Genomic DNA, 27,682 nt, shown 5'->3' with positions numbered 1-27,682 from the left:
CCTTGCTGCTTGTGGAGTCGAGTGGGCACCTTCTTGTGGAGGCAGTAATTCAAGAGGTCCCCTATGACCCAGTTTTCATCCTGCAGAGTCTTCCACGTGTATTGGTCTTCAGGGACTTCCAGAGGTCCGGGTTCGTCACCCTCTTGGGCCGTTAGAGCATTCTGGCTCATGAACCGTTGGTAGAAGGGTGGCATTTCCACATCTTCCCATTCGTCCCCTGCGGGGGGTTCTTCACCTGGGGCCATCCGGGAGAGAGCATCCGCATTGACATTGGATTTTCCACTGCAGTACTTAATACTGAAGTTATAATTGGCCAACCGGGAGACCCAGCACTGTTCAATAGCCCCCAACTTAGCAGCGTTCAAGTGGGCCAAGGGATTGTTGTCCGTATAGACCGTGAAGGGGGTGGCCACCAGATAATCCTTGAATTTTTCAGTGATGGCCCAGACCAGGGCCAAGAGCTCCAACTTGAAAAAGCTATAGTTGTCATCGTTCATTTCCGCGCCTCGAAGATGACGGCTGGCGTAGGCTATTACCCTCTCTTTACCATCTTGGAGGTGAGATAAGACGGCTCCCAGTCCTTCGAAACTGGCCTTAGTATATAAGCGGAACGGCTTACCGTAGTCAGGATAGGCCAAGATAGGAGGTTCTGTAAGAAGGTACTTTAAAGCTCGGAAGGCAGTTTCTTGGTCTTCAGCCCATTGTATCGGGAGCCTCCCATTATAATTTTCCTTGGCAGTACCCCTCAGTAAGGCAGTCAAGGGGCCAGCAATTTGTACAAAGTGAGGGATGAAACGTCAGTAGTAGCCGGCAAATCCCAGGAAACTTATGACGTCTCGTACTGTCTTGGGTGTAGGCCAGTTCCTCACAGCACTTCTTTTCTCGGGGTCAGGTTGGACACCATCGGCACTTACGACATGTCCTAGATAGTGCACTTGTGGCTTTAACAGGTGACACTTGGATGGCTTGACCTTCAGTCCTTGCCGTATAAGGACCTGGAAAACTTCTCTCTTTTTTTTTTTTAAATCTGATATTTTTATTAAGATCTTAAACATTTTTAAAACAAAAACAGTACACTAACAGTAACCCCCACCCACCTTACAAACAAACCATTCATCTCTCCCCAATGCAGCATCAATAATACATACTAGTAGTGAACTAATTAATTTAATTTATTTATCAGTGATATAGAGGATGGCATTAACAGCTCTGTTTCTATCTTTGCAGATGACACCAAGCTTTGTAGCACGGTACAGTCTATAGAGGAGGTGTATAGGTTACAAGATGACTTGGATAGACTAAGTGTCTGGGCATCCACTTGGCAAATGAGGTCCAATGTGGATAAATGTAAAGTTATGCATCTGGGTACTAATAACCTGCATGCGTCGTATGTCTTAGGGGGGATTAAACTGGCAGAGTCACTGGTAGAGAAGGATCTGGATGTACTTGTAGATCACAGACTACAGAATAGCACAATGTCAGGCTGCTGCTTCCAAAGCCGGCAGGATATTGTCATGTATAAAAAGAGGCATGGACTCAAGGGACAGGGACATAATACTCCCCCTTTATAAAGCATTGGTACGGCCTCACCTGGAATATGCTGTTCAGTTTTGGGCACCTGTCCATAAAAGGGACACTGTGGAGCTGGAAAGGGTGCAGAGACGCGCGACTAAACTAATATGGGGCATGGAACATCTTAGCTATGAGGAGCGATTAAAGGAGTTACAATTGTTTAGTCTTGAGGAGAGACGTTGAAGGGGGGATATGATAAACGTATATAAGTATATAAATGGCCCATACTAAGAATATGGAGAAAAACTGTTCCAGGTTAAACCCCCCCCCAAAGGACGAGGGGGCACTCCCTCCATCTGGAGAAGAAAAAGTTTAGTCTCAAGGGGCGACACGCCTTCTTTACCATGAGAACTGTGAACTTATGGAACAGTCTACCTCAGGAACTGGTCACAGCAGCAAAAATTAACAGCTTTAAAACAGGATTAGATACATTCCTGGAACAAAATAACATTAATGCTTATGAAGAATATAAAATCCCATCCCTTCCCCAATATCGCGCCACACCCCTACCCTTCAATTCCCTGGTTGAACTATTCGACCGTACTAACTATGTAACTATGTAACTAGAGGTTCAAATATACCCATATCCCGATGAAATCGCTCCCTCACTTCTTGCACACATAACCTCAGCAAGCGGTACCTACAGGCATTCCAACAAAGCCACCAGAGAAGGATAGAGATAAAAAAAAAAAAAAAAAAGCTGATAGGGAAAGGAGAGAAGCCACATACATAAATCATCAGAATTCAAGCCAAGCATACCATGGCAAGTACAGCCCAAGGACTCACAATCATTTAGGAACCAGTCGTCGGGGGGGGTGGGGGGCAAAATGGTGTACCCAGGGTCCCCAAACACCCTCAAATTTCCTTTCAACGTTACGTTTAATATATATCCCTTTCTCCAAGCGCACTGCCGTAATCTTTTAATAAGATCAGCTACTCCCAGAGGTGACGGTCTGATCCAGAACTGCGCGATCAGTTTCCTGGCTTGATACAGCACACGTAAGATCCCCACTTCTCTCAAGGAGGGTTCCTCATCATAACTAATAAGGCCAAGTAAGCACACCTTAGGTTCTCTATGCAGTGTAACCCCATAAACAGCCCTGATAAGATGTATCACATCAGCCCAATATGTATCTAAGATGGGACACGCCCACACCATGTGAAGCAGGTGAGCCTCCAACTCACCACGCCTAGGACAGGCAGAGTCAGACCGCACACCAATACTATGTAAGAACAGTGGGGTCCTATACACCCTGTGCAAAAAGAACAACTGCGACAGTCTATTAGACTCTGACATGGACAATGACGGGGTAAGCGACAAAGCAGTAGACCATTCCTCGTCACTCAGCCCACCAAGGTCTCTCTCCCACTTAGTTCGGATTGTTAAGGGGAAATGTTCATGGTAATAACTCAAGAGCTCACCGTACAGCCAAGAAATAACTCCAGCAGATTCCCTATTAGTAACTACAGATTCCAGGACGACTGTTAGCTTGTACCTCCATCAGCCACAGCCGATTCTGAGATTCGTACACATGACGGAGTTGCAGGTATCGATAAAATGATGAGCGCGGTAAAGCGAACTCATCCTGCAAGTCCTCAAAAGATCGGACTACCCCTTGTACAGCCAACTGCCCCACTTCACACAGTCCCTTTCTCTCCCAATAACCAGCATCCACAAAAGAACAGAAAACCGGCAAGCCCGGGTTACGCCACAGCGGTGTACACGACATGAAACTTGTAATACCCAGTAGCTTACGCGTGTGGCCCCAAAGCTTGCAAAGGAGCTGGGTGGTGGGAGAGGAATCCGGAGGTCTGGTCAGGGCTCCAATTTCCAGAATATACAATGGCACCCTCCCTCCATGTTTGGCCATAAACAATCTACCCGTAGGACCCAGGAGAGACGTCTTCGCCCACCCCCTAACCTGATGTAGTTGCGAGGCAAGATAATACAACCAGGGATTAGGAAACGCCAGTCCACCCGAAGGTTTTCCCCTTTGTAATGTCTCAAATTTGATCCTAGCAGTCGCACCCTCCCACACCAACTGCCTGAAAAGCCGCTGTATCCTATGAAAGTAAAACATTGCTATCCACACAGGTGAGTTCAGCAGCACACACAATAACTGCAACATGAGCACCATTTTTATTAGATTAGTCCGGCGAACCACTGAGATCGGCAATTTACACCAGACAGCTACCTTCTGAGAACTCCTGTCCAGTAGGGGTGTCAGATTCCGGAGTATAAAATCATGTAAAAGGGGTGTGATGGTAATACCCAAATATTTAAATTCCTTAACCACCTGGATATTAGAGAGGGCTATCTGAGGAATACCAGGCAAAGGATCCAGGGGCATCAGTACCGACTTATCCCAATTAATGAGCAGGCCAGAGTAGATACCAAACTCGTTAATAATAGACATAGCAGGGGTCAGGGACCTAGCAGTATCACAAAAAAACAGTAACATATCATCTGCGTAGAGCGCTACTCTCTCGTCCATGGATCCATAACGGAATCCAATTAGATCAGGTGAGAATCGCAGGAGGCAAGCCAGCGGCTCTATAGCTAGTGCAAAGAGTAGAGGCGACAGGGGGCACCCCTGCCGCATACCTCTCCTCAACTCAAATGATGGGGAAAGCCATCCATTAACCCGAAGACAGGCAGTCGGGCATTGATAAAGGAGTTTAACATAGGAAAGAAACCTGGGCCCGAACCCCATAGCCCCCAGCACCTTCCATAGATAATTCCATTTGACGCTATCAAATGCCTTGGCAGCGTCCAATGAAAAAAATCGATCTAGCCCCTGCACCCTCCTGAGTCATCTGCAAATTAAGATACACTCTCCTAATATTATCTACCATAGATTTACCTGGCATTAAGCCAGTCTGATCCCCATGGACGAGAGACAATACAACCTTAATAGTAGGGACCTACAGAATTAAGATAAGGTGACATTTTTACCAAAAAATGTACTACGTAGAAACGGAAGCCACCAAAAGTTACAAAACAGCGTTTTTTTTTTTTCAATTTTGTCTCACAATGATTTTTTTTCCATTTCAGCGTAGATTTTTAGGCAAAATGACTGACTTCATTACAAAGTAGAATTGGTGGCGTAAAAAATAAGCGATCATATGGATTTTTAGGTGCAAAATTGAAAGAGTTATGAATTTTTTAAAGGCAAGGAGGAAAAAACGAAAATGCAAAAATGGAAAAACCCTCGGTCCTTAAGGGGTTAATATTTATAACCATTATCATTGTATATATGTATATTGTATTATTCACTTGTTTGGCGTCGCAGGACCATAGGTCATGTGACCCGTTACTTAGAACTCTATGGTATGTTGAAGGACCTTAGGTGGTTCTTGTGTCACATGTTCACCCACAATGTCTTGTAACGGTGAGTGACAGTTGTTATGGACCAATCCAAAACGGCCGGCCCCTGCCCATATAAGGGAGCTGCGGACATTATTCGCTCTCTTGGGTTGCTGTCACTGAACGAGGTAGGACCTCCGCAACTTTCAAGTACGTTTTCTAGGCCAAAGCCTTGAGGCCTCGGCCTATACCAAAGCGGTTATACTTCAATCATTCACCGCTACTCTCTGCAAGATCACTGGACCTAAATGCACCCCTAAATCCAGCTGATCTATGCTACGGAATCTTCTAATAGCTAAATTGAGCTTATCTGATCCCAACCAACTGTCAATTGCTGATCAACTAGAAATAGAATCTGTTATCTGGACTGTTATTGCTATTGCCTGCTTCAGAAAATCTTCAGTAAATGTTCCTGCAAGTTTTCCGTTAAACAGGGGTTGTGGACAATCCATTTACTATCGCTCTTGGGAAGGGTGGCGATAGGCCCTAGCAACATTACAGTATTTAACCCTCACCCTGGCATCACGAGTGACAAGGGTTATCGCGCCCTTTATTATCCCTAACAGGAACACCCCAACTACCCTACATCCCCACCAAGGCACCACAATTGTTTTTTTACAAATAAGTAACGCAGATCATAAATCAATAAAAGGAGAGTTGAGGAGAGAACATTCACATCCCCTTGTTGAATTAATGAGAGGGCCCCCTGTCCCTAAACCCATGACAAAAATGTATAAAATGTTGATGCTATCAAGGTTAGATGGGAAAGGGACTTGGGGGGGTTTATATTCAGATTCATGGGGCAGAGCCATTGTAAACATGAAATGTACATGATATAATAAGGCCCATGTAATAGTACAGTCTAAGATTTCGTATAGGATGTATTATACTCCATGGGGATTGAAGCGTATGGGCCTCAGACAGGATGCAAGCTGTCCAAAATGTCAAATGGAGGATGCTAACTTTTTGTATCTTATATGGAATTATTTCTATATTCATACATTTTGGAATCATCGATCTTATTGAAAAAAGGTATAACATTAAGATCGAACGAGACCCTTAGATGCTTATCCTTGGAGATGTCGGGGAGTCTATATATAAGAAAAGTTTAATTAGACTATTTCCTTATGCAAAGTTGCTGTCCGGGCATGCTGGGAGTTGTGGTTTTGCAGCGGTTGGGGGTTCACAGCTTAGAGACCACTGCTATAGAGGGTGCAAATGTATCCGAGCCCTGGAACTCAAATAATGTGAAATATGAGATGATCAAAATGGAGGCCCTGCACTAATTACTTGGGTTCTGGGGTCTGTAAGGTCCATAGTAGAAACATCAGGTTCTGTCCATAGCAGATACTAAATCATGGCAGCTCTAAGAAACAAGCAGTCATCGTGACATCAGACATGTGATGTCATAGACAGCTGGAGTCCTGACATTCCACTGACAGCCGCCCGAGCCTTCATTCTGTAGATTGTTACAGTGCGATTAGCAACTTCTATTTCTTCTTCTTGACTGAGATGGAGCTAAAAGGTTTGGGGTTCGTCCCCCTTCTGTTGGCGTTTTGGTGTGCGGCCTGGCTTGCCACCAGCTACATCGTGACGGTCGTCCTCGGCCATGCCGCCTCGCCACTGATGCACATCAGGTAAGATAAACAAGCACAAGATTCTTATTTCATGGGTTGGGAGTGAGGAAATATCCACAATAACATTGGTTTCTTTTCCTTCACAGTGACGTGGGAAATTTCTTTCCCGAAAACATATTATTGAGAATTGGTTTCATAGGGACATCCATTGGCACTTTGGTACTAACCTTTCTTATTTATAAGTATATGGTTATGCATACTGAAGAGTTCAGGGGTCATCAGGTCCTGATCCAGAGGATCCTGCTGGCCATTGTGTGGGCCTCCTGTTTTGGTACAGCTGTCATGCATGTACTGTCCCCCGAAGAATATCCCAGGATACACTTTGTCAGCACGATAATTTCCATTACATGTGAAGCCTTATACTACCTTGGGCAGTCCATCCAGATGTATAAATTACCAGGAGCAAACAAAGTCATCCACCATAGTAGATGCACCTGCTGTGGCCTGGCTTTTACCTGCGCAATTTTCTACTTTGGATATAAAACATTACAGGAATTATTCTATGATGATGAAGACTGGGACGAGATCCGTGAAATCACCACCATAATCATGGAGTGGGTGATGCTTCTACTGATCCTGATAAACACCGTGACCTATTATTCCACCATGCAGAGGTTAATGTTAACCGTCTCCAGGAACAGCTGCAAACTCTCTCTTAGAGTAAGAATTGATGACTTCGGGGTGTAGACCACCACGTGGGCCATCAAGTGGACTTCTGGGAGAGATACTGCACAGGACACGGAAAATCCATAAAAAAAAAAATATGAGCTGGTAATATTACCTATACAAAAAAAATAATATGAGCTGGTGATATTACCTATACAAAAAAATAAAAAAAATGTAAAAAAAAATATTAGTGTGTGATGTGTAATACCTACCGTATTTACTCGAGTATAACCATTTTTCTTGCTGAAAACGCCCCCCTCGGCTTATACTCGAGTGATCTCTCCGCCTGTCAATCCCTTTTCAGTGGTCTTCAACCTGCGGACCTCCAGATGTTGTAAAACTACAACTCCCAGCATGCCCAGACAGTCATCGGCTGTCTGGGCATGCTGGGTGTTGTAGTTTTGAAACCTCTGGAGGTCCGCAGGTTGAAGACCACTTCGGCCTTCGTCATCATCCAGGCCCCCCCCCTCTTTTGTTTTGTACTCACCCCCCCAGTTTGGGTGAGCTGGTCCGGGCCATCTATGCTGCAGGGACCATCCGGTGGGGAGGGATAGTCGTTCCGGGCTGTCCATTTTCACCGGAGGGCCCTCTTCATGCGCAACGTCCCTGTGCGTCGTCGTCAAGGCAACATCACTAGGACCAGCTCACCCTAACTTCCTGCCAAGGGGAGGTGAGTACAAAACAAAAAGGCCACAGTGGTCTTCAACCTGCAGACCTCCAGAGGTTTCAAAACTACAACTCCCAGCATTCCCGGACTGTCTGGGCATGCTGATGAAGGGGGGGATGATGATGAAGGCCGCAGTGGTCTTCAACCTGCGGACCTCCAGAGGTTTCAAAACTACAATCCCAGCATGCCCAGACAGCCGATGGCTGTCCGGGCATGCTGGAGGTTGTAGTTTTGCAACATCTAGAGGTCCCCAGGTTGAAAACCACTGATGAAGGGATTGACAGGCGGTGATGATGCAGGGGGGGGGGGGGGGATAATGACGGGGGTCTGGATGATTACATGGGGGGGATAATGACGGGGGTCTTTCACTTTGGAGCCCTCTCATATTTCAAGGGAACAGTTATGGGTTACAATTTTTTTTCTCTTCTTTTACCCCTTAGGGAAAGGTAAATTTGGGGTCTACACCAGCATGTTAGTGTAAACAAATTACATTTTTTACACTAACATGCTGGTGTTGCCCCATACTTTTAATTTTCCCAAGAGGTAAAAGGAAAACAAAATTGTATATTTTGACGCAAAGTGCTCTGCAGGCGCATAACATGGCTCAGAAGGGAGAGTGTACCATATACATTTGAGGCCGAAAGTCACAGCAGTTCTGACATAAACATAAAAAAACACCCACATGTGACCCCATTTTGAAAACTACATCCCTCACGTACAGTAACAAGGGGTATAGTGAGCCTTAACATCCCACAGGTGTTTGACAAATTGGAGGTGAAAATAAAAAAAAATTAAAATTTTTTTTACTAAGATGCTGGTGTTACCCCAATTTTATCATTTTCCCAAGGGGTAATAGGAGAAAAAGCCCTGCAAAATTTGTAACCCCATTTCTTCTGAGTCAGAAAATACCCCACATGTGGATGTAAAGTGGTCTGCGGGTGAACTACAGGGCTCAGAAGAGAAGGAGCGCCATTGGGCTTTTGGAGAGAGAATCTGTCTGAAATTGAAGGCCATGTGCGTTTAGGCCTCCATGGTGCCGGAACAGTGACCCCCCCCCCCCCTACATCTGACCCCATTTTGGAAACTACACCCATAATAAGAGGTGCAGTGAGCATTTACACCTCACAGGTGTCTGATAGATTTTTTGAGCATTGGTCTGTGAAAATGAAAAATTAAAATTTTTTATTTGTACAGTCCACTGTTCCAAAGATCTGTCAAGTGCCAGTGGGGTATAACCCCTTAAGGAACCAGCCCATTTTCACCTTAAGGACGCAGCCATTTTTTGCACATCTGACCACTGTAACTTTAAGGCTAGGTTCACACTACGGAATCTCTGGGCAGAATTTCTGCTGGAGATTTAGCCGGTGGCACTAAGACCGCACAGACTAGATTGCTGTCCCCATAGATGGCAATGCATTTCTGGGTGGATCTTTAGGGAGATCTGCTCAGAAATGCATTGGCATCTATGGGGACGACAATGCAGTCTGCGGGGTCCTAGTGCTGCCAACTTGATCTCCGGCAGAAATTCTGCCCAGAAATGCCACAGTGTGAACCCAGCCTAAGCGTTAATAACTCTGGGATGCTTTTACTTTTCATTCTGATTCCGAGATAGTTTTTTCGTGATATATTCTACTTCATGTTAGTGGTAAATTTTTGTCGATACTTGCATCATTTCTTGGTGAAAAATTCCAAAATTTGATGAAAAAATTGAAAATTTAGCATTTTTCTAACTTTGAAGCTCTCTGCTTGTAAGGAAAACAGGCATTCCAAATAAATGATATATTTATTCACAAATACAATATGTCTACTTTATATTTTCATCATAAAGTTGACAGGTTTTTACTTTTGGAAGACACCAGAAGGCTTCAAAGTTCTGCAGCAATTTTACAATTTTTCACAACATTTTCAAAATCTGAATTTTTCAGGGACCAGTTCAGTTTTGAAGTGGATTTGAAGGGCCTTCATATTAAAAATTCCCCACAAATGACCCCATTATAAAAACTGCACCCCTCAAAGTATTCAAAAGTGTGTTAACCCTTTAGGTGTTTCACAGGAATAGCAGCAAAGTGAAGGAGGAAATTCAAAATCTCAATTTTTTTACACTCGCATGTTCTTGTAGACCCAGTTTTTGAATTTTTACAAGGGGTAATAGGAGAAAAAGCCCCCCAAAATTTGTAGCCCAATTTCTCTCAAGTAAGGAAATACCTCATATGTGTATGTCAAGTGTTCAGCGGGCGCAGTAGAGGGCTCAGAAGGGAAGGAGCAACAATGGGATTTTGGAGATTGAATTATGCTGAAATGGTTTTTGGGGGGCATGTCACATTTAGGAAGCCCCTTTGGTGCCAGAACAGCAGAAAACCCCCACGTGGCATACCTTTTTGGAAACTAAACCCCAGACGGCACGTAACAAGGGGTCCAGTGAGCCTTAACACCCCACAGGTGTTTGACGAGTCGGATGTGTAAATGAAAAATAAAAAATTTTCACTAAAGTGCAGTTTTTTTCCCCAAGTTAACCATTTTTGCAAAGGGTAATGGGAGAAAATGACCCCCAAAATATATAACCCCATCTCTTCTGAGTATGGAAATACCCCATGTTAGGATGTAAAATTCTCTGCGGGTGAACTACAATGCTCAGAAGAGAAGGAGTCACTTTTGGAAAGTAAATTTTGCTGAAATAGTTTTTGGGGGGCATGTCACATTTAGGAAGCCCCTATGGTGCCAGAAGAGCAAAAAAAAAAATACACGTGGCACACTATTTTGGAAACTACACCCCTTAAGGATCATAACAAGGGGTACAGTGAGCCTTAACACCCCACAGGTGTTTGACAACTTTTTGTAAAATTTGGATGTGTAAAGGAAAAAAAATAATTTCACTAAAATGCTGTTTTTTCCTAAAATTTTACATTTTTACAAGGGGTAATAGGAGAAAATTACCCCCAAAATTTGTAACCCCATTTCTTCTGAGTATGGAAATACCCCATGTGTGGACATCAAGTGCTCTGCTGGCACACTACAATGCACAGAAGAGGAGGAGTAGATATGAGCAAACTTTTCAAAAATTCGATTAGGCCGATTCGCCGAATTTTCCCCAAAAGTTTGTTTCGATCCGAATTTATTCGCGGTGAATCGATATTAAAAAAGACTGTTTCTAGCCTACATACAGCCTCTATAGGGGTATAGAACACTTTGCTGTGTCCTAAAAAGCATATGGAGTGTGCTGGGGTAGTGAAATAATACTGTTATTCAGAATAGCATGCAGATTATCGGCATCGCTCTTAGAATCACTGCCGCACAGCAGCACAATGACAGAGCCTGGTGGTGGCATCAGTGTCAGGAGACCATATAGTGACTGAATGACATAACGTGGACATGTTGGCAGCAAGAGGAGACCATTTAGTGGCTGAATGGACAGCGTGGAGTTGGCTGATGCACTAGTACACTACACACCAGGGCTTCGCAATCCCCCCCAAAAAACAACACAATATATGACATTTTTGACAAAGATTTCTCATAGGTAGCACCCGCTATCCAAAATTTAGAAATTTCCAGACCCAGGCCCCACCTCTGCGGCATCAGGAACCCATATATTGCCTGAAGGACACAGCCTGGAGTTGGCTGATGCAAGAGTACACACCAGGGCTTCACAATCCCCCCCAAAAAACAACACAATATATGACATTTTTGACAAAGATTTCTCATAGGTAGCACCCGCTATCCAAAATTTAGAAATTTCCAGACCCAGGCCCCACCTCTGCGGCATCAGGAACCCATATATTGCCTGAAGGACACAGCCTGGAGTTGGCTGATGCACCAGTACACACCCGGGCTTCACAATCCCCTCCAAAAAACAACAACATTTTTGAAATTTTTTAAAGAAATACCTTTCTATAAGAACAAGCGCATATCCAACAGTTCACAAGACTATATAATGCAGGACGGTGGACCACCCAAAGACATTCTTCTCAAAAATAATAAACCACATAATGTTTGAAATGTTTTTACAAAAACTAATTCAATATGTGTGTAAGCGCATCTGTCTCCAAAAGATCAGATCACCAAAGGACTTTTTTCGCCCAAAATGATAAAGCAGAGTTAAAGGGGTACTCCGCCCCTGGCATCTTATCCCCTATCCAAAGGATAGGGGATAAGATGTTAGATCGCTGCGTTCCCGCTGCTGGGGACCCCGGGGATCACTGCTGCAGCACCCGGCCATCATTACTGCACAGAGTGAGTTCGCTCTGTGCGTAATGACAGGCGATACAGGGGCCGGAGCAGCGTGACATCATGGCTCCGCCCCTCATGACATCACGGCTCGTCCCCTTAATGCAAGTCTATGGCAGGGGGCGTGACGACCGCCACGCCCCCTCCCATAGACTTGTATTGACGGGGGTGGTCCATGACGTCACGAGGGGCGGAACCGTGACGTAACGGTGCTCCGGCCCCTGTATTGCCCGTCATTACGTGCAGAGCGAACTCGCTCTGCGCAGTCATGATAGCGGGGTGCTGCAGCAATGATTCCCGGGGTCCCCAGCAGCGGGACCCTGGCGATCTGACACCTTATCCCCTATCCTTTGGATAGGGGATAAGATGTCTAGGGGCGGAGTACCCCTTTAATCCCTGTCCGTATTATTATTTTTCATTAAAAAATCACACGCAACAAGCGTTCCGTTGTGTAACGATTAGCATTCTGGAAAATGTTATTTTATTACTGATATAATTATCAGTAAATAAAAAAAAAACAACAACACTACCCAAGAGTGTTTAATTACCCCATACATTGCACCAGGAGCAGTCAGGAGTGGGCCTCAGCAGTACCCAAGAGGCTTTAATAACCCCCTACCTTTGCACGATCAATTGCGAGATCGAGCAATACCAGGTGTGTTATGCCCTCTGATTTCCGGGGCCGCAGGCGCGCTCCACTGAACGGATTAGCGTGTCTCTATCTTTCATCGACCGGTGCTGGTAACCTGCTAACTCCCGGAAAGGTAAGCTGCCACGAAGCAGGTAGTCTCCCCCGGGCACGTTTGGCTCCAGAATTTCCACTACTGCCACACCACGCTGACTGCCAACCGTGCTACCGCCTTGCTGACTCAAGGGCAACCTGCAACTCTCTTCTCCCGATGATGAACCCCCTTCTCCTGAGATCGAGCAATAACAGGTGTGTCATGCCCTCAGATGTCCGGGGCCGCAGGCGCGCTCCACTGAATGGAGTAGGGTGTGTCCATCTTTTTTTGTAGCACCCGCAATCCAAAAATGTTTAATTCCCAGACCCAGGCCCCACCTCTGGGGCATCAGGAACACATTTATTGCCTGAAGAACACAGTCTGGAGTTGGCTGATGCACCAGTACACACAGGGCTTCACAATCCACCCCAAAATCAACAAAATTGTATACATTTTTTTTTAAATTTACAACTTTGTGTAAGCACAAGCGCATATCCAACATTTCAGAAGACTCTATAAGGCAGGACGGTGGACCACCCAAAGACTTTCTTCTATAATATAATAAACCACACAATATGTTCAATTTTTTTAAATAATTGAAATTCCTAGACCCAGGCCCCACCTCAGCGGCATCAGTAACCCATAGATTGCCTGAAAGACACAGCCACGAGTTGGCTGATGCACGAGTACACACCCGGGCTTCACAATCCACCCCAAAAAAATGCAATTTTTTTTTTAATTGTCTGACAAAATACCTTTTTGTTAAAACAAGCGCATATACAGCAGTTCAGAAGACTCTATAATGCAGGACGGTGGACCACCCAAAGACATTCTTCTATAATATAATAAACCACACAATATGTTCCATTTTTTTAAATAATTGAAATTCCAAGACCAAGGCCCCACCTCTGCTGCATCAGTAACCCATATATTGCCTAATGGACACAGACTGGAGTTGACTGATGCACGAGTACACACTACACACCCGTCACCCAGGCTTCACAATCCACCCCAAAAAAACGCTAAATTTTATCGAAATTGTCTGACAAAATACCATTTTTTTTAAAACAAGCGCATATACAGCAGTTCAGAAGACTCTATAAGGCAGGACGGTGGACCACCCAAAGACATTCTTCTATAATATAATAAACCACACAATATGTTCAATTTTTTTAAATAATTGAAATCCCAAGACCAAGGCCCCACCTCTGCTGCATCATTAACCCATATATTGCCTAACGGACACAGACTGGAGTTGACTGATGCACGAGTACACACTACACACCCGTCACCCAGGCTTCACAATCCACCCCAAAAAAACGCTTAATTTTTATCGAAATTGTGTGACAAAATACCTTTTTTTTTAAAACAAGCGCATATACAGCAGTCCAGAAGACTCTATAATGAAGAATGGTGGACCACCCAAAGACATTCTTCTCAAAAGTAATAAACCACACAATGTTTGAAATTTGGTTAAAAAAAATATTACATGTGTGTAAGTGCATCTGTCTCCAAAAGATCAGATGGCAAAAGGATTCTATTCACCAAAAATGATTAAGCAGAGTTAATCCCTCTCCATCTATTTTTTTTTTTCATTAAAAAATCACACGCAACAAGCGTTCCGTTGTGTAACGGTTAGCATTCTGCAAAATGCAATTTTATTACTGATAAAATTACCAGTAAATTTAACAATAACACTACCCAAGAGTGTTTAATTACCCCATACATTGCACCAGGAGCAGTCAGGAATAGGCCTCAGCAGTACCCAAGAGGCTTTAATAACCCCTTACCTTGCCCGATCAATTGCGAGATGGAGCAATAACAGGTGTGTTATGGCCTCAGATGTCCTGGGCCGCACTAGCGCTCCACTGAACGGATTAGCGTGTCTCTATCTTTTAAGGACAGGTGCGTGTTGCACCCTGAAACCAGTTCGTGATAGGGATCTGGGATTGCAATTATTTAACCTTAAAACGAGGAATTACCAGTAAGTGAGGGTCATAAGCTGGCGTTTATTAAGTCCCTGCCCTTTGTACACACCGCCCGTCGCTATAAGCGATTGTAGTGAGTTGGTTAGTGAGGTCCTCGGATCTAGTGTTGCTCGCAAATTTTTGCAATGCGAATTTTATTCGCGAATATCGCATATTCGCGAATTTGCAAATATTCTCAAATATAGCACTATATATTCGCAATTACGAATATTCTTTTTTTTTCTTTTTTTTTTTATTCACAGTACACATCACAGTGATCATCCCTCTCTGCTTCCAGCTTGTGTGGTGTAAAGAAGGCTCTAATACTACTGTGTGAGACTGGCGTCCGAATTTGCGCATATGCGAAAATTTGCGTAAGGCCCAAGGCCAGAGGCACCAGGGAGGCAAGTAGTTCCTGAAAGACACAGAATGAGTCCAGCGGATCTTCAACGGTTGTTGGCAGGGTCATGTCGAAGTAAGCCACCACCTGCTGGTTTAGGTCCTGCTCCATGTCCACCTGCTGCTGATGAGTTGCTTCACTATGCGGCTGAAGGAAGCTACTCATCAGCGACTGTAGACTCAGGCTGCTGCTGATTGAGCCGGTACTGCTCCTGCCACCCCTCCCCTCCCCAGCAACCGTGCCAGTGGAAGGTGAGCGCAGAGGGCCCCCCGAGTCAGACCTGCGAGTGGATGGACCATGTGGACGTCATCGCGCTGATGAATTGTGACAATTCGGGGGTCACAACGCAAGCAACTCATGCATCGTGCCATTTGTGACAGTGACTCGCTGTGACTACCTGCCTCCATCTCCACTGCATACTGCCACGGTGTGTCTGGGTCCTCTGTCTCGCCTCCCTCGTAATAACCCTCCAGCTCCTCTGGCTGCTCCTGCTCCTCCTCTCCTGTCCAATGACCAGAAACACTGGCCATCTCATCCACCGTAAACTGTGCTCCGCTCTGCCCCTCATCATCCTCCTCCAGTTCATCCCCCACAGGACTCATGTAGCCTTCTGATGTAGGTGCAACGTCTCCATTGCCATGACCAGCCATGTTTTCAATAATTTTTTGGAGTAAATGTAGGAGTGGAATTACGTCATTCATGGCGTAATTCGAGCGACTAACAAAAATGTGGCTTCCTCAAAAGGCCTCAGCAAACGGCAGGTGTCACGTATGAGCTGCCACTCGTTCACATTGAAGTTACACAGGGGAGTACTCCTATCTGCTTGTATCATCAAAAAATCTGTGATGGCTTTTCTTTGTTCGTATAGTCTGTCCAACATATGGAGGGTGGAATTCCAAAGTGTAGCAACGTCACAAATCAGACTATGTTGTGGGATACCGTTCTGACGCTGCAGCTCAAGCAAAGTGTGCTTGGCGGTGTACGAGTGGCTGAAGTGCATGCACAGTTTCCTTGCCATTGTCAGGACATCTTGCAAATGGGGTAAAGACTCGATGAACTTCTTGACAACCAAATTCTACACGTGTGCCATGCAGGGCGAATGGTTCACACTTCCTTGTCGCAGCGCGGCCACAATGTTCTTCCCATTGTCGGTCACCATGGTTCCCATTTCCAGATTTCGTGGAGTAAGCCATACTCGGATTTCTTCCCTAATGAACTTTAGCAGTTCCTCCCCTGTGTGACTCCGTTCGCCAAGGCAAACCATGTGAAGGACGGCTTGACACCGCTGTGCCCTACACACGTGGTATGATGAAGGGCCACCGAGATTTGGACGTGCACTGGAGGCCGAGGACACGGGGAGGAGGTGGAGGAGGCGCACACTGTAAAAGGACCAACTGCCTGGGAGCCAGAGAGTGGAGGAGGAAGCGGTGTGACCTGTCCAAGTTCCTGTTGTGGCTGTGCAGGAACAACATTTACCCAGTGGGCCGTAAAAGACATGTATTGTCCCTGCCCGTAGTTACAGCTCCACACGTCGGCGCTGCCGTGCACTTTTGAACACACCGAAAGGCTCAAGAACTGGCCCACCTTCTCTTGTACAAACTTATGCAGGGCTGGTACTGCCTTCTTCGCAAAGAAATGACGGCTTGGGACTCTCCACCTCGGCTCGGCACAAGCCATCAATTCCCTGAAAGCTGCAGAGTCCACCAGTTGGAAAGGGAGGGACTGCAACACCAGCAACTTCAGGAGCCCATTCAACTTCTGCGCCGTTGGATGAGTGGGCGCATACTGTTGTCTCTTGGACATGGCTTCGCCGATCGATTGTTGGAGGAATGGCTGACTACGAGCGGAGGAAGCAGGAGCGAAAGAAGGAGGGTTTGACACAATGCTCCCTTCGGCTGAGGTGGTGGAGCCTTGGCTGGATGACGGAGGGAGCGGATGGCCACTAGGTGATGTGGCAGGCTGGACCGGTACCTCGGAGCCACGGTTATCCCAGGCCGCTTTATGGTGGCGAATCATGTGTTGATGCAGGGCCGTGGTGCCGAGATTGGGACCCTGGCCACACTTCACTTTCTGCCCACAGATTTTGCATGTGACTACGCTAAGGTCCTCCGGATTCTTTATGAAGAACAACCACACCGCAGAGTAGCTGATTTTCCCACCCGCAGTTCGCACTATTTCACTGCTATTGGCGCCGTCTCTAGAAACCCCTGTTCCACTACCTCCCTGAATGGTAGCTTGCCGCGAAGCAGGTGGTCTCCCCCTGGCACGTCTAGCTCCTGAATTTTCACTACTGCCACCACCACGCTGATTGCCAACCATGCTACCAACTTGCTGCCTCATAGACAAAGAGCAAATCTCTTCTCCTGATGATGATGAAGCCCGGCTTCTGCACCCGGCTCCCAATTGCGATCGGCTTCATCATCATCATCATCATCAAAAGATTTGTGCACGTCACTGATGTCCTCCTCGTGTTCCACAACAGTGTCTGCCTCAGGACCATGAACAATTGAAACACCGCCTCCCACGTCACTCTCCTCATCACTACTTGCCCGCCTTGCGGAGCAAGGGACGCATGTCTCCTCACATTCTTCGCTGCCCATTAGATGCTAACTGTCCTCTATTACATCATCCTCGCTAAATAGTGGAGCTGAACCCAAAACATGAGATACATCTTTGGGAGAGGGAACAGCATAGGACAAAGGCAATGGGATTACAGGGACTGCTCCCGGGCCATGCCAACTGAGGGTTGTGTCTGAGGAACCCACCGACTCTTGACTGGGGTTGTCAGATGTCGCTTGTGATGATGGGGATGAGTGTGCAAACCAATTGACGAGGAGAGATGGGTCGACGACACGACCGCTGGGTGTTAACGGGAGCTCAGGCCTATTGCTGCGACTCCTGCTGCCGCTCGCCCCAAGTCTGCTGCCAACTCTGCCTGACGTATGTAGGCCTCTGCCCCTTCTCTGTGCACGTCCTGGCACTTCCCTGCCTGACATACTTAGTGCGTTTATGAGGGTATAGAACAGCAGCAGGCGATTACTTACGGCTGTCCTTTCAAAGTATATAGGCCCTAGACAGAATAACAGTTACTAAATAGTACACTAATTTGTTGTATTTAGGCCCTTTGCACTGATGAGCGCACTGTTAAGCGTATTTATACGCAGAAAAAAACAATTTTTTTGTTGTATACACCAGCCAGTGTATACTAATGTGTGGAATAGCACAGAATTTAGCACCGAGACAGAAATACAGGTACTAAATAGTACACTACTTGGTTGTATGTAGCCCTTTGCAATGATGAGCGCACTGTTAAGCGTATTTGTACGCAGGAAAAACTTTTTTTTTCTTTAATACACCGGCAGGTATATAACGTGTGGTATAACACTTAATTTAGCAAAGAGACAGAAAAAAAGGTGGTATATGGTACGCTATTTGCTTGTATTTAGGCCCTTTGCAATGATAAGGCCACTGTTAAGCGTATTTGTACTCAGGGAAAAAAAAAATTCTTTAATACACCGGCAGGTGTATAACGTGGGGTATAACACTGAATTTAGCACAGAGACAGAGTAACAGGTGAAAAATGGTAAAAAGGCACTAAAGTCCACACTAATATGACTTATTTCTGAACAGCAGCAGGACCCAACAGTGCAGCACCACAAAAAAAATAATCCAGGGATTAAACCCTAAATTGCACTCTGTCACACAATTCTGAGCAGCAGAAGATTTGTGGAGAAAAAAAAATCAATAGAGCTGAAAAATGAGGAGATAAGATGGTGGATAAAGTTCAGGCAGCTTGGAGATCTGTATGAGGCAGCTGACAGCTATCTGCCCCTCTCTGCTGCAATGCTCTATAACGTGAATAGGAGGTTTAGCAATCAATGATCCTTCTCAGAGTAACAGCACAGCACTCTGCACTCCTGCCTTTCCCTAATGCTGATGTGACTAGCAGTTTCAGTGTAACGCTGTGGTATGAGCTATTCACACGCACACAGTCCCGTCCTCTCCATCTGAGTGCATAGATGAAATGAAGTGAGACAAGATGGCCGCCGATTATATAGGGGCTGTGACATCACAGGGGTCAGTGAACACTGATAGGCTCCATCTCACATGTGGTTCAGGGTCAGCCCGCCTACCTTCATTCCCGCCGCTGTTTCCCGCCCTCCCATAATCCCCTGCCCCATGTACTCACATGTGGATCCGCCATCTTAGCTCTACAATAGCCTGGAACGCTGTAAAATGGAGTTTAATTAAGCGATTTGTGCGATAGAATCGCAGCGATATTCGTAGCGAATCAAATTTTTCATGAAATTCGTAACGAATTCAGGTTCGTCAAGTTTGATTCGCTCATCTCTACTTATTACATTCTGTGAGGGTTATAGTTTCCAAAATGGGGTCACATGTGGGAGGGTCCACTGTTCTGGCACCACGGGGGGCTTTGTAAACACACATGGCCCCTGACTCCCATTCCAAACAAATTCTCTCTCCAAAAGCTCAATGGCGCTCCTCCTCTTCTGAGCATTGTAGTTTGCACGCAGAGCACTTTACATCCACACATGGGGTATTTCCATACTCAGAAGAAATGGGGTTACAAATTTGGAGGGGCATTTTCTCCTATTACCTCTTGTAAAATTTGAAAATTTGGGGGGAAAAATGCATTTTAGCGAAATTTTTTAAAATTTTATTTACATATCCGACTTCAACGAAAAGTCGTCAAACACTTTTAAGGCTCACTGTACCCCTTGTTAAGTGCCTTGAGGGGTGTAGTTTCCAAAATAGTATGCCATGTGTTGTTGTTTTTTTGCTGTTATGGCACCATAGGGGCTTCCTAAATGTGGCATGTCCCCCAAAAACCATTTCAGCAAAAATTACTTTAAAAAAGCCAAGTGTGCTTCTCTTCAGAGCATTGTAGTTCGCCTGCAGTGCACTTGACGTCCACATATGGGGTATTTCCATATTCAGAAGAGATGGGGTTACAAATTTTGGGGGGCATTTTCCCCTATCACCTCTTGTAAAAATGGTAAATTTGGGGGGAAAATGCATTTTAGTGAAAAATGTATTTTTTTTTTAAGTATACATCCAACTTTAACGGAAAATCGTCAAACACCTGTGGGGTGTTAAGGCTCACTGGACCCCTTCTACGTGCCTTGAGGGGTGTAGTTTCCAAAATAGTATGTCATGTGTTTTGTTTTTTTTGCTGTTCTGGCACCATAGAGGCTTCCTAAATGTGACATGCCCCCTAAAAAAACATTTCAGCAAAATTCACTCTCCAAAATCCCATTGTTGCTCCTTCGCTTATGAGCCCTCTAGTGCACCCACAGAGCACTTTATGTTCACATATGAGGTATTTCCTACTCGAGAGAAATTGGGTTACACATTTTGGGGGGCATTTTCTCCTATTACCCCTTGAAAAAATTTGAAAACTGGGTCTACAAGAACATGCGAGTGTCAAAAATGGAGATTTTGAATTTTCTCCTTTACTTTGCTGCTATTCCTGTGAAACACCTAAAGGGTTAACACACTTACTGAATGTCATTTTGAATACTTTGAGGGGTGCAGTTTTTATAATGGGGTCATTTGTGGGGTATTTCTAATATGAAGACCCCTCAAATCCACTTCAAAACTGAACTGGTCCCTGTAAAATTCCAATTTTGAAAATTTTGTGAAAAGTTGGAAAATTGCTGCTGAACTTTGAAGCCTCTGATGTCTTCCAAAAGTAAAAACTTGTCAATTTTATGATGCAAGCATAAAGTAGACATATTGTATATGTGAATCAATATATAATTTATTTGGAATGTCTGTTTTCCTTACAAGCAGAGAGCTTGTTAGGAAATGCAAAATTTTCTAATTTTTCATGAACTTTTGGAATTTTTCACCAAGAAATGATGCAAGCATCGACAAAAATTTACCACTAGCATGAAGTAGAATATGTCACGAACAAACAATCTGGGAGTCAAATTCATAAGTAAAAGCATTCCAGAGTTATTAATGCTTAAAATTACAGTGGTCAGATGTTAAGGTCATAATGGGCTTGGTGGTTAACCCCTTAAGGACGCAGCCCATTTTCACCTCTAGGACGCAGCCCTTTTTTGCACATCTGACCACTGTCACTTTAAACATTAATAACTCTGGAATGCTTTTACTTATCAATCTGATTCCGAGATAGTTTTTTCGTGACATATTCTACTTTAACATAGTGGTAAATTTTAGTGGTAACTTGCATCCTTTCTTGGTGAAAAATCCCCAAATTTGATGAAAAAATTGAAAATTTTGCATTTTTCTAACTTTGAAGCTCTCTGCTTGTAAGGAAAATGTATATTCCAAATAATTTTTATTTGGATTCACATATACAATATGTCTACTTTATGTTTGCATCATAAAATTGACAAGTTTTTACTTTTGGAAGACATCAGAGGGCTTCAAAGTTCAGCAGCAATTTTACAATTTTTCAAAACATTTTCAAACTCGCTATTTTTCATGGACCAGTTCAGGTTTGAAGTTCATATTAGAAATTCCCCATAAATGACCCCATTATAAAAACTGCACCCCCCAAAGTATTCAAAATGACATTCAGTCAGTGTTTTAACCCTTTAGGTGTTTCACAGAAATAGCAGCAAAGTGAAGGAGAAAATTCAAAATCTTCATTTTTTACACTTGCATGTTCTTGTAGACCCAATTTTTTTATTTTTACAAGGGGGTAAAAGGATAAAATTTATACTTGATTTTGTAGCCCACATAGCTCATATGTCTATGTAAAGTGTTCGTCGGGCGCAGTAGAGTACTCAGAAGCGAAGGAGCGACAAGGGGATTTTGGAGAGTACGTTTTTCTGAAATGGTTTTTGGGGGCATGTTGCATTTAGGAAGCCCCTATGGTGCCAGAACAGCAAAAAAAAAAAAAAAAAACACATGGCATACCATTTTGGAAACTAGACCCCTTGAGGAATGTAAGAAGGGATAAAGTGAACCTTAATAGCCCACAGGTGTTTCATGACTTTTGCATATGTAAAAAAAAAATATTATTTTTTTACCAAAAATGCTTGGTTTAGCAAAAATGTAACATTTAAAAAAAAGGTAATAGCAGAAATACCCCCCAAAATTTGAAGCCCAATTTCTCCCGATTCAGAAAAGACCCCATATGGGGATGAAAAGTGCTCTGCTGGCGCACTACAGGTCTCAGAAGAGGAGTCGTCACATTTGGCTTTTTGGAAGAAAATTTTGCTCTGGGGGCATGCCGCATTTAGGAAGCCCCTATGGTGCCAGGACAGCAAAAACACAACAACACATGGCATACAATTTTGGAAACTAGACCCCTTGGGGAACGTAACAAGGGGTAAAGTGAACCTTAATACTCCACAGGTGTTTCACGACTTTTGCATATGTAAAAAAAAAATTTTTTTTTTTTACACTAAAATTCTTATTTTCCCCCAAATTTTACATTTTGACAAGGGATAATAGCAGAAAATACCCCCCAAAATTTGTAACCCCATCTCTTCTGAGTATGGAAATACCCCATAAGTGGACGTGAAGTGCACTGGGGGCGAACTACAATGCTCAGAAGAGAAGGAGCATCATTGAGCTTTTGGAGAGAGAATTTGGCCATGTGCATTTACAAAGCCCCCCGTGGTGCCAGAACAGTGGAACCCCCCCATATGTGACCCCATTTTTAAAACTACACCCCTCACGGAATGTAATAAAGGGTGCAGTGAGAATGTACACCTCACTGGCATTTGACGGATGTTTGGAACAGTGGGCTGTGCAAATTAAAAATGTTATTTTTCATTTTCACAGACCCCTGTTTCAAAGATCTGTCAGACACCTGTGGGGTGTAAAGGCTCACTATACCCCTTGTTACATTCCGTGAGGGGTGTAGTTTCCAAAATGGGGTCACATGTGAGTATTTATTGTTTTGTGCTTATGTCAGAACCGCTGTAAAATCACCAATTTAGACCTCAAATGTACATAGTGCACTCTCCCTTCTGAGCCTTGTTGTGCGTCCGCAGAGCACTTTGCGCTCACATATGGGGTATCTCCGTACTCAGGAGAAATTGCGTTACAAATTTTGGGGGCTTTTTATCTTTTACCGCTTGTGAAATTTAAAAGTATGGGGCAACACCAGTATGTTAGTGTACAAAAAATTTTTTTTTTACACTAACAGGCTGGTGTAGACCCCAACTTTACCTTTTCATAAGGGGTAAAAGGAGAAAAAGCCCCCCAAAATTTGTTAGGCAATTTCTCCTGAGTACGGCGATACCCCATATGTGGCCCTAAACTGTTGCGTTTAAATACGACAGGGCTCCAGAGTGAGAAAGTGCCATACGCATTTGAGGCCTAAATTAGGGATTTGCATAGGGGTGGACACATGGGTATTCTAAGCCAGTGATTCCCAAACAGGGTGCCTCCAGCTGTTGCAAAACTCCCAGCATGCTTGGACAGTTAATGGCTGTCCGGAAATGCTGGGAGTTTTTGTTTTGCAACAGCTGGAGGCTCCGTTTTGGAAACAGTGCCGTACAATACGTTTTCATTTTTATTGGGGGGGAAGGGGGGGCAGTGTATGTGAGTATATGTAGTGTTTTACTCTTTATTTTGTGTTAGTGTAGTGAAGTGTTTTACTCTTTATTTTGTGTTAGTGTAGTGAAGTGTTTTACTCTTTATTTTGTGTTAGTGTAGTGAAGTGTTTTACTCTTTATTTTGTGTTAGTGTAGTGAAGTGTTTTACTCTTTATTTTGTGTTAGTGTAGTGAAGTGTTTTACTCTTTATTTTGTGTTAGTGTAGTGAAGTGTTTTACTCTTTATTTTGTGTTAGTGTAGTGAAGTGTTTTACTCTTTATTTTCTGTTAGTGTAGTGAAGTGTTTTACTCTTTATTTTCTGTTAGTGTAGTGTAGTGTTTTTAGGTTACATTCACACTGGCGGCGGATTACACCGAGTCTCCTGCTAGGAGTTTGAGCTGCGCGGAAAATTTGCCGCAGCTCAAACTTGAAGCGGGGAACTCGCTGTAATCCGCCGCCAGTGTGAATGTAAATTGTACATTCACATGGGAGGGGGGGCAAAACTACAACTCCCAGCATGCACTGACAGAACGTGCATGCTGAGAGTTGTAGCTTTGCAACAGCTGGAGGCACAATGGTTGGAAAATACTGTGTTAGGAAATAGAACCTATTACCTAACTCGGTATTTCCCAACCAGTGTGCCTCCAGCTGTTGCAGAACTACAACTCTCAGCATGTACTGATTGCCAAAGGGAATGCCTGGAGATGTAGTTATACAACAGCTGGAGGCACACAAGTACAACTCTCAGCATGCCGAGACAGCCTTTTGCTGTTCCTGAATGCTGGAATTTGTAGTTTTGCAAGATGGGGTTCAGGCTAGAGATCACTGACAGTGGTCTCTAAACTGTAGCCCTCCAGATGTTGCAAAACTACAAATCTCAGCATGCTAAGACAGCAAACTGCTGTCTGGGCATGCTGGGAGTTGTAGTTTTGTAATATCTGGAGGGCTACAGTTTAGAGACCACTGTCAGTGATCTCTAGCCTGAACCCCATCTTGCAAAACTACAAATCCCAGCATGCCAACCCAGCAAACAGCTGTCAAGGCATGGTGAGAGTTGTAGTTTTGCAACATATGGAGGGCCACAGTTTAGAGACCACTCTCCAAACTGTCACCCTGCAGATGTTGCTAGGCAACAGACTCCCGGACACACCGCCGCCATACTCACCTCCACCGCCGCCATGATCACAGTCGCCGCCGTCATCTGGAGCTCCGCCGCCAGGTAAGTGACCGCCGCCGCCGCTACTACACGGTTCCCCCCGCTGTGCCCGGACACCGATGGGTGGGCATAGCGGGGGGAACCGAACTTTTATCCTCCCCCCCTGCCCCCAGTCTGCTATTGGTCGGTCGCTCCGGCCGATCAATAGCAGGGATAGGAGGGGTGACAACCCTGCCACCTCACTCCTATCCCTTCAGGGGGATCGAGAGTGTTTTGGACACCCCCGATCCCCCTTATTTTATCGCGGCACCGCCGTTGGTGGGCAGGGGGAGAGCGCTCCCCCTGCAAACACCATAGATGCCGTGATCAGAACTGATCACGGCATCTATGGGGTTAATGCTGCCGGGATCGGCGCGATCGCGGCCCAGGCAACTGCGGTGGGACTCCGGCTGTGATTGACAGCTGAGTCCCACCGGCGATCTCCTGCGCTGCCCACGGCAGAGCAGGAGATTGCTTGGACGTATGCATACGTCCAATAGCGGGAAGGGGTTAAGGGGTTAAAAGAAGTAAAACAAAATCAAACCTATATAAGTTGGGTGTCCTTATACCGTAGGGACCTACAGAATAAAGTTAAGGTGTCATTGTTACCGATAAGTGCGTTGCGTAGAAACGGAAGCCCCCAAATGTTGCATAATAATGGTTGGGTTTTTTTTTCAATTTTTGCCTCACAAAATTTTTTTTATGGTGAAATTATTGATATCATTACAAAGTAAAATTGGTAGCGCAAAAAAAAAACAACCTCATATGGGTCTGTAGGTAGAAAACTGAAAGCGTTCTGATTTTTTAGAAGGTGAGGTGGATGAAATGAAAGTGAAAAAACCCTTAAAAAGTCCTTAAGGGGTTAAAGTATTTTTTTAAATTAAAACATAAGGAAAACTCTACAAGTTGGATGATGATACTGACCTGATGGATAAGTATAACGTCAGTTGTGACATCACGTTGTATGGTAGGTGATGAAAAAATCCCAAATTAGAAAAATTGCATTTTATTTCAATTGAATTTTATCCCACAATTTGTTTTCTATTTCACAGTAAAATTGGTCCCACAAAAAACAAACTCTCATGTGACTCTAGATGGAAAAATGTAAATAAGGTTAATACTCAATTATATAATCTGTGTTATTCTCTGCAGATTCTTGTACCAGGAGATCAGAGGAGAATCTTATATCTTCAGATTATAAAGCAGATGATGATATCACACAAGATACATATGAAGAACATTCCATTATCCCAGATACACCCTCAGCCCTTCACAGCCAAGATCTGTCATCTCATCCTTATATACAGGTCCTGTCTTCTCAGTCATCACAGGATGTTCAGCAAAATAAAGGTCACAGAAGGGGTGTTGGACATCAACAAGCTCATACAGGAAAGAAACCATATTCATGCTCAGAATGTGGGAAATGTTTTACTTTTAAATCAGGTCTTGTTGTACATCAGAGAACTCACAAAGGAGAGAAGCCGTTTTCAGGTTCAGGAAGTGGTAAATGTTTTACTCAGCAATCAAATCTTTTTACACATCAAATAACTCGCACAGGAGAGAAGCCATTTTCAAGTTCACAATGTGGGAAATGTTTTACTTGCAAAGGAGATGTTACTCGACATCAAAGAACTCACACAGGGGAGAAACCATTTTCATGTTCACAATGTGGGAACTGCTTTACTAGGAAATCAAATCTTGTTCAACATCAAAGAACTCACACAGGGGAGAAGCCATTTTCATGCTCAGAATTTGGGAAATGTTTTACTGGCAAATCAAAACTTCTTAAACATCAGAAAGCTCACACAGGAGAGAATGCATTTTCATGCTCAGAATGTGGGAAACGCTTTACTGACAAATCACATCTTGTTCAACATCATAGAACTCACACAGGAGAGAAGCCATTTTCATGCTCAGAATGTGGGAAATGTTTTACTGACAAATCAAGTCTTGTTAAACATCAAAGAACTCACACAGGGGAGAAGCCATTTTCATGCTCAGAATGTAGGAAATGTTTTACTGACAAATCAAGTCTTGTTAAACATCAAAGAACTCACACAGGAGAGAAACCATTTTCATGTTCAGAATGTGGGAAATGTTATACTGGCAAATCAAATCTTCTTAAACATCAGAAAACTCACATAGGAGAGAAGCTATTTTCATGCTCAGAATGTGGGAGATGTTTTACTGAGAAATCACATCTTGTTAGACATCAAAGAACTCGCACGGGGGAGAAGCCATTTTCATGTGCAGAATGTGGGAAATGTTATTCCCAAAAATCAAGTCTTGTTAAACCTCAAAGAACTCACACAGGAGAGAAACCATTTTCATGTTCAGAATGTGGGAAATGTTATACCGGCAAATCAAGTCTTCTTAAACATCAGAAAACTCACATAGGAGAGAAGCTATTTTCAAATCACATCTTGTTAAACATAAAAGAACTCACACAGGAGAGAAGCCAATTTAGAGCAATAAATGATGCAGATAAGACATCTATATATTCACCATGTACATAGGATATCTGACATTTATACATATATCATATACTGCATCTCCAAACTTGTTACCAATTGTTAAGAAAAGTTTTCTTTTAGAACGTAGTCACCGATCCAGCGATGTCATCACTATAGTTTACATGGTAGGAGAAGAGTGTGGTATATGGTTGTGATATTACATAGTTACATAGTTAGTACGGTCAAAAAAAGACAAACGTCCATCAAGTTCA

General features: G+C 44.1%; 1 protein-coding gene across 1 annotated transcript; it reads left to right on the top strand.

Moving 5' to 3' along the window:
- Nucleotides 1-512: 512 nt before the first annotated feature.
- On the top strand, nucleotides 513-27,682 carry LOC130297919 (oocyte zinc finger protein XlCOF22-like). The gene is made up of 4 exons (XM_056550768.1): nucleotides 513-557; nucleotides 3,345-3,499; nucleotides 3,593-3,667; nucleotides 26,114-27,682. Exons 1-4 carry the CDS (start codon nucleotides 513-515, stop codon nucleotides 27,471-27,473), a joined length of 1,635 nt encoding a protein of 544 aa, XP_056406743.1. The 3' UTR covers nucleotides 27,474-27,682.

This window comes from Hyla sarda (genome assembly GCF_029499605.1).
Source record: "Hyla sarda isolate aHylSar1 chromosome 1 unlocalized genomic scaffold, aHylSar1.hap1 SUPER_1_unloc_1, whole genome shotgun sequence".
NCBI lineage: Eukaryota > Metazoa > Chordata > Amphibia > Anura > Hylidae > Hyla > Hyla sarda.
Note: the sequence above shows the minus strand (reverse complement) of the source record. Positions and strands in the feature narration are given on the sequence as shown.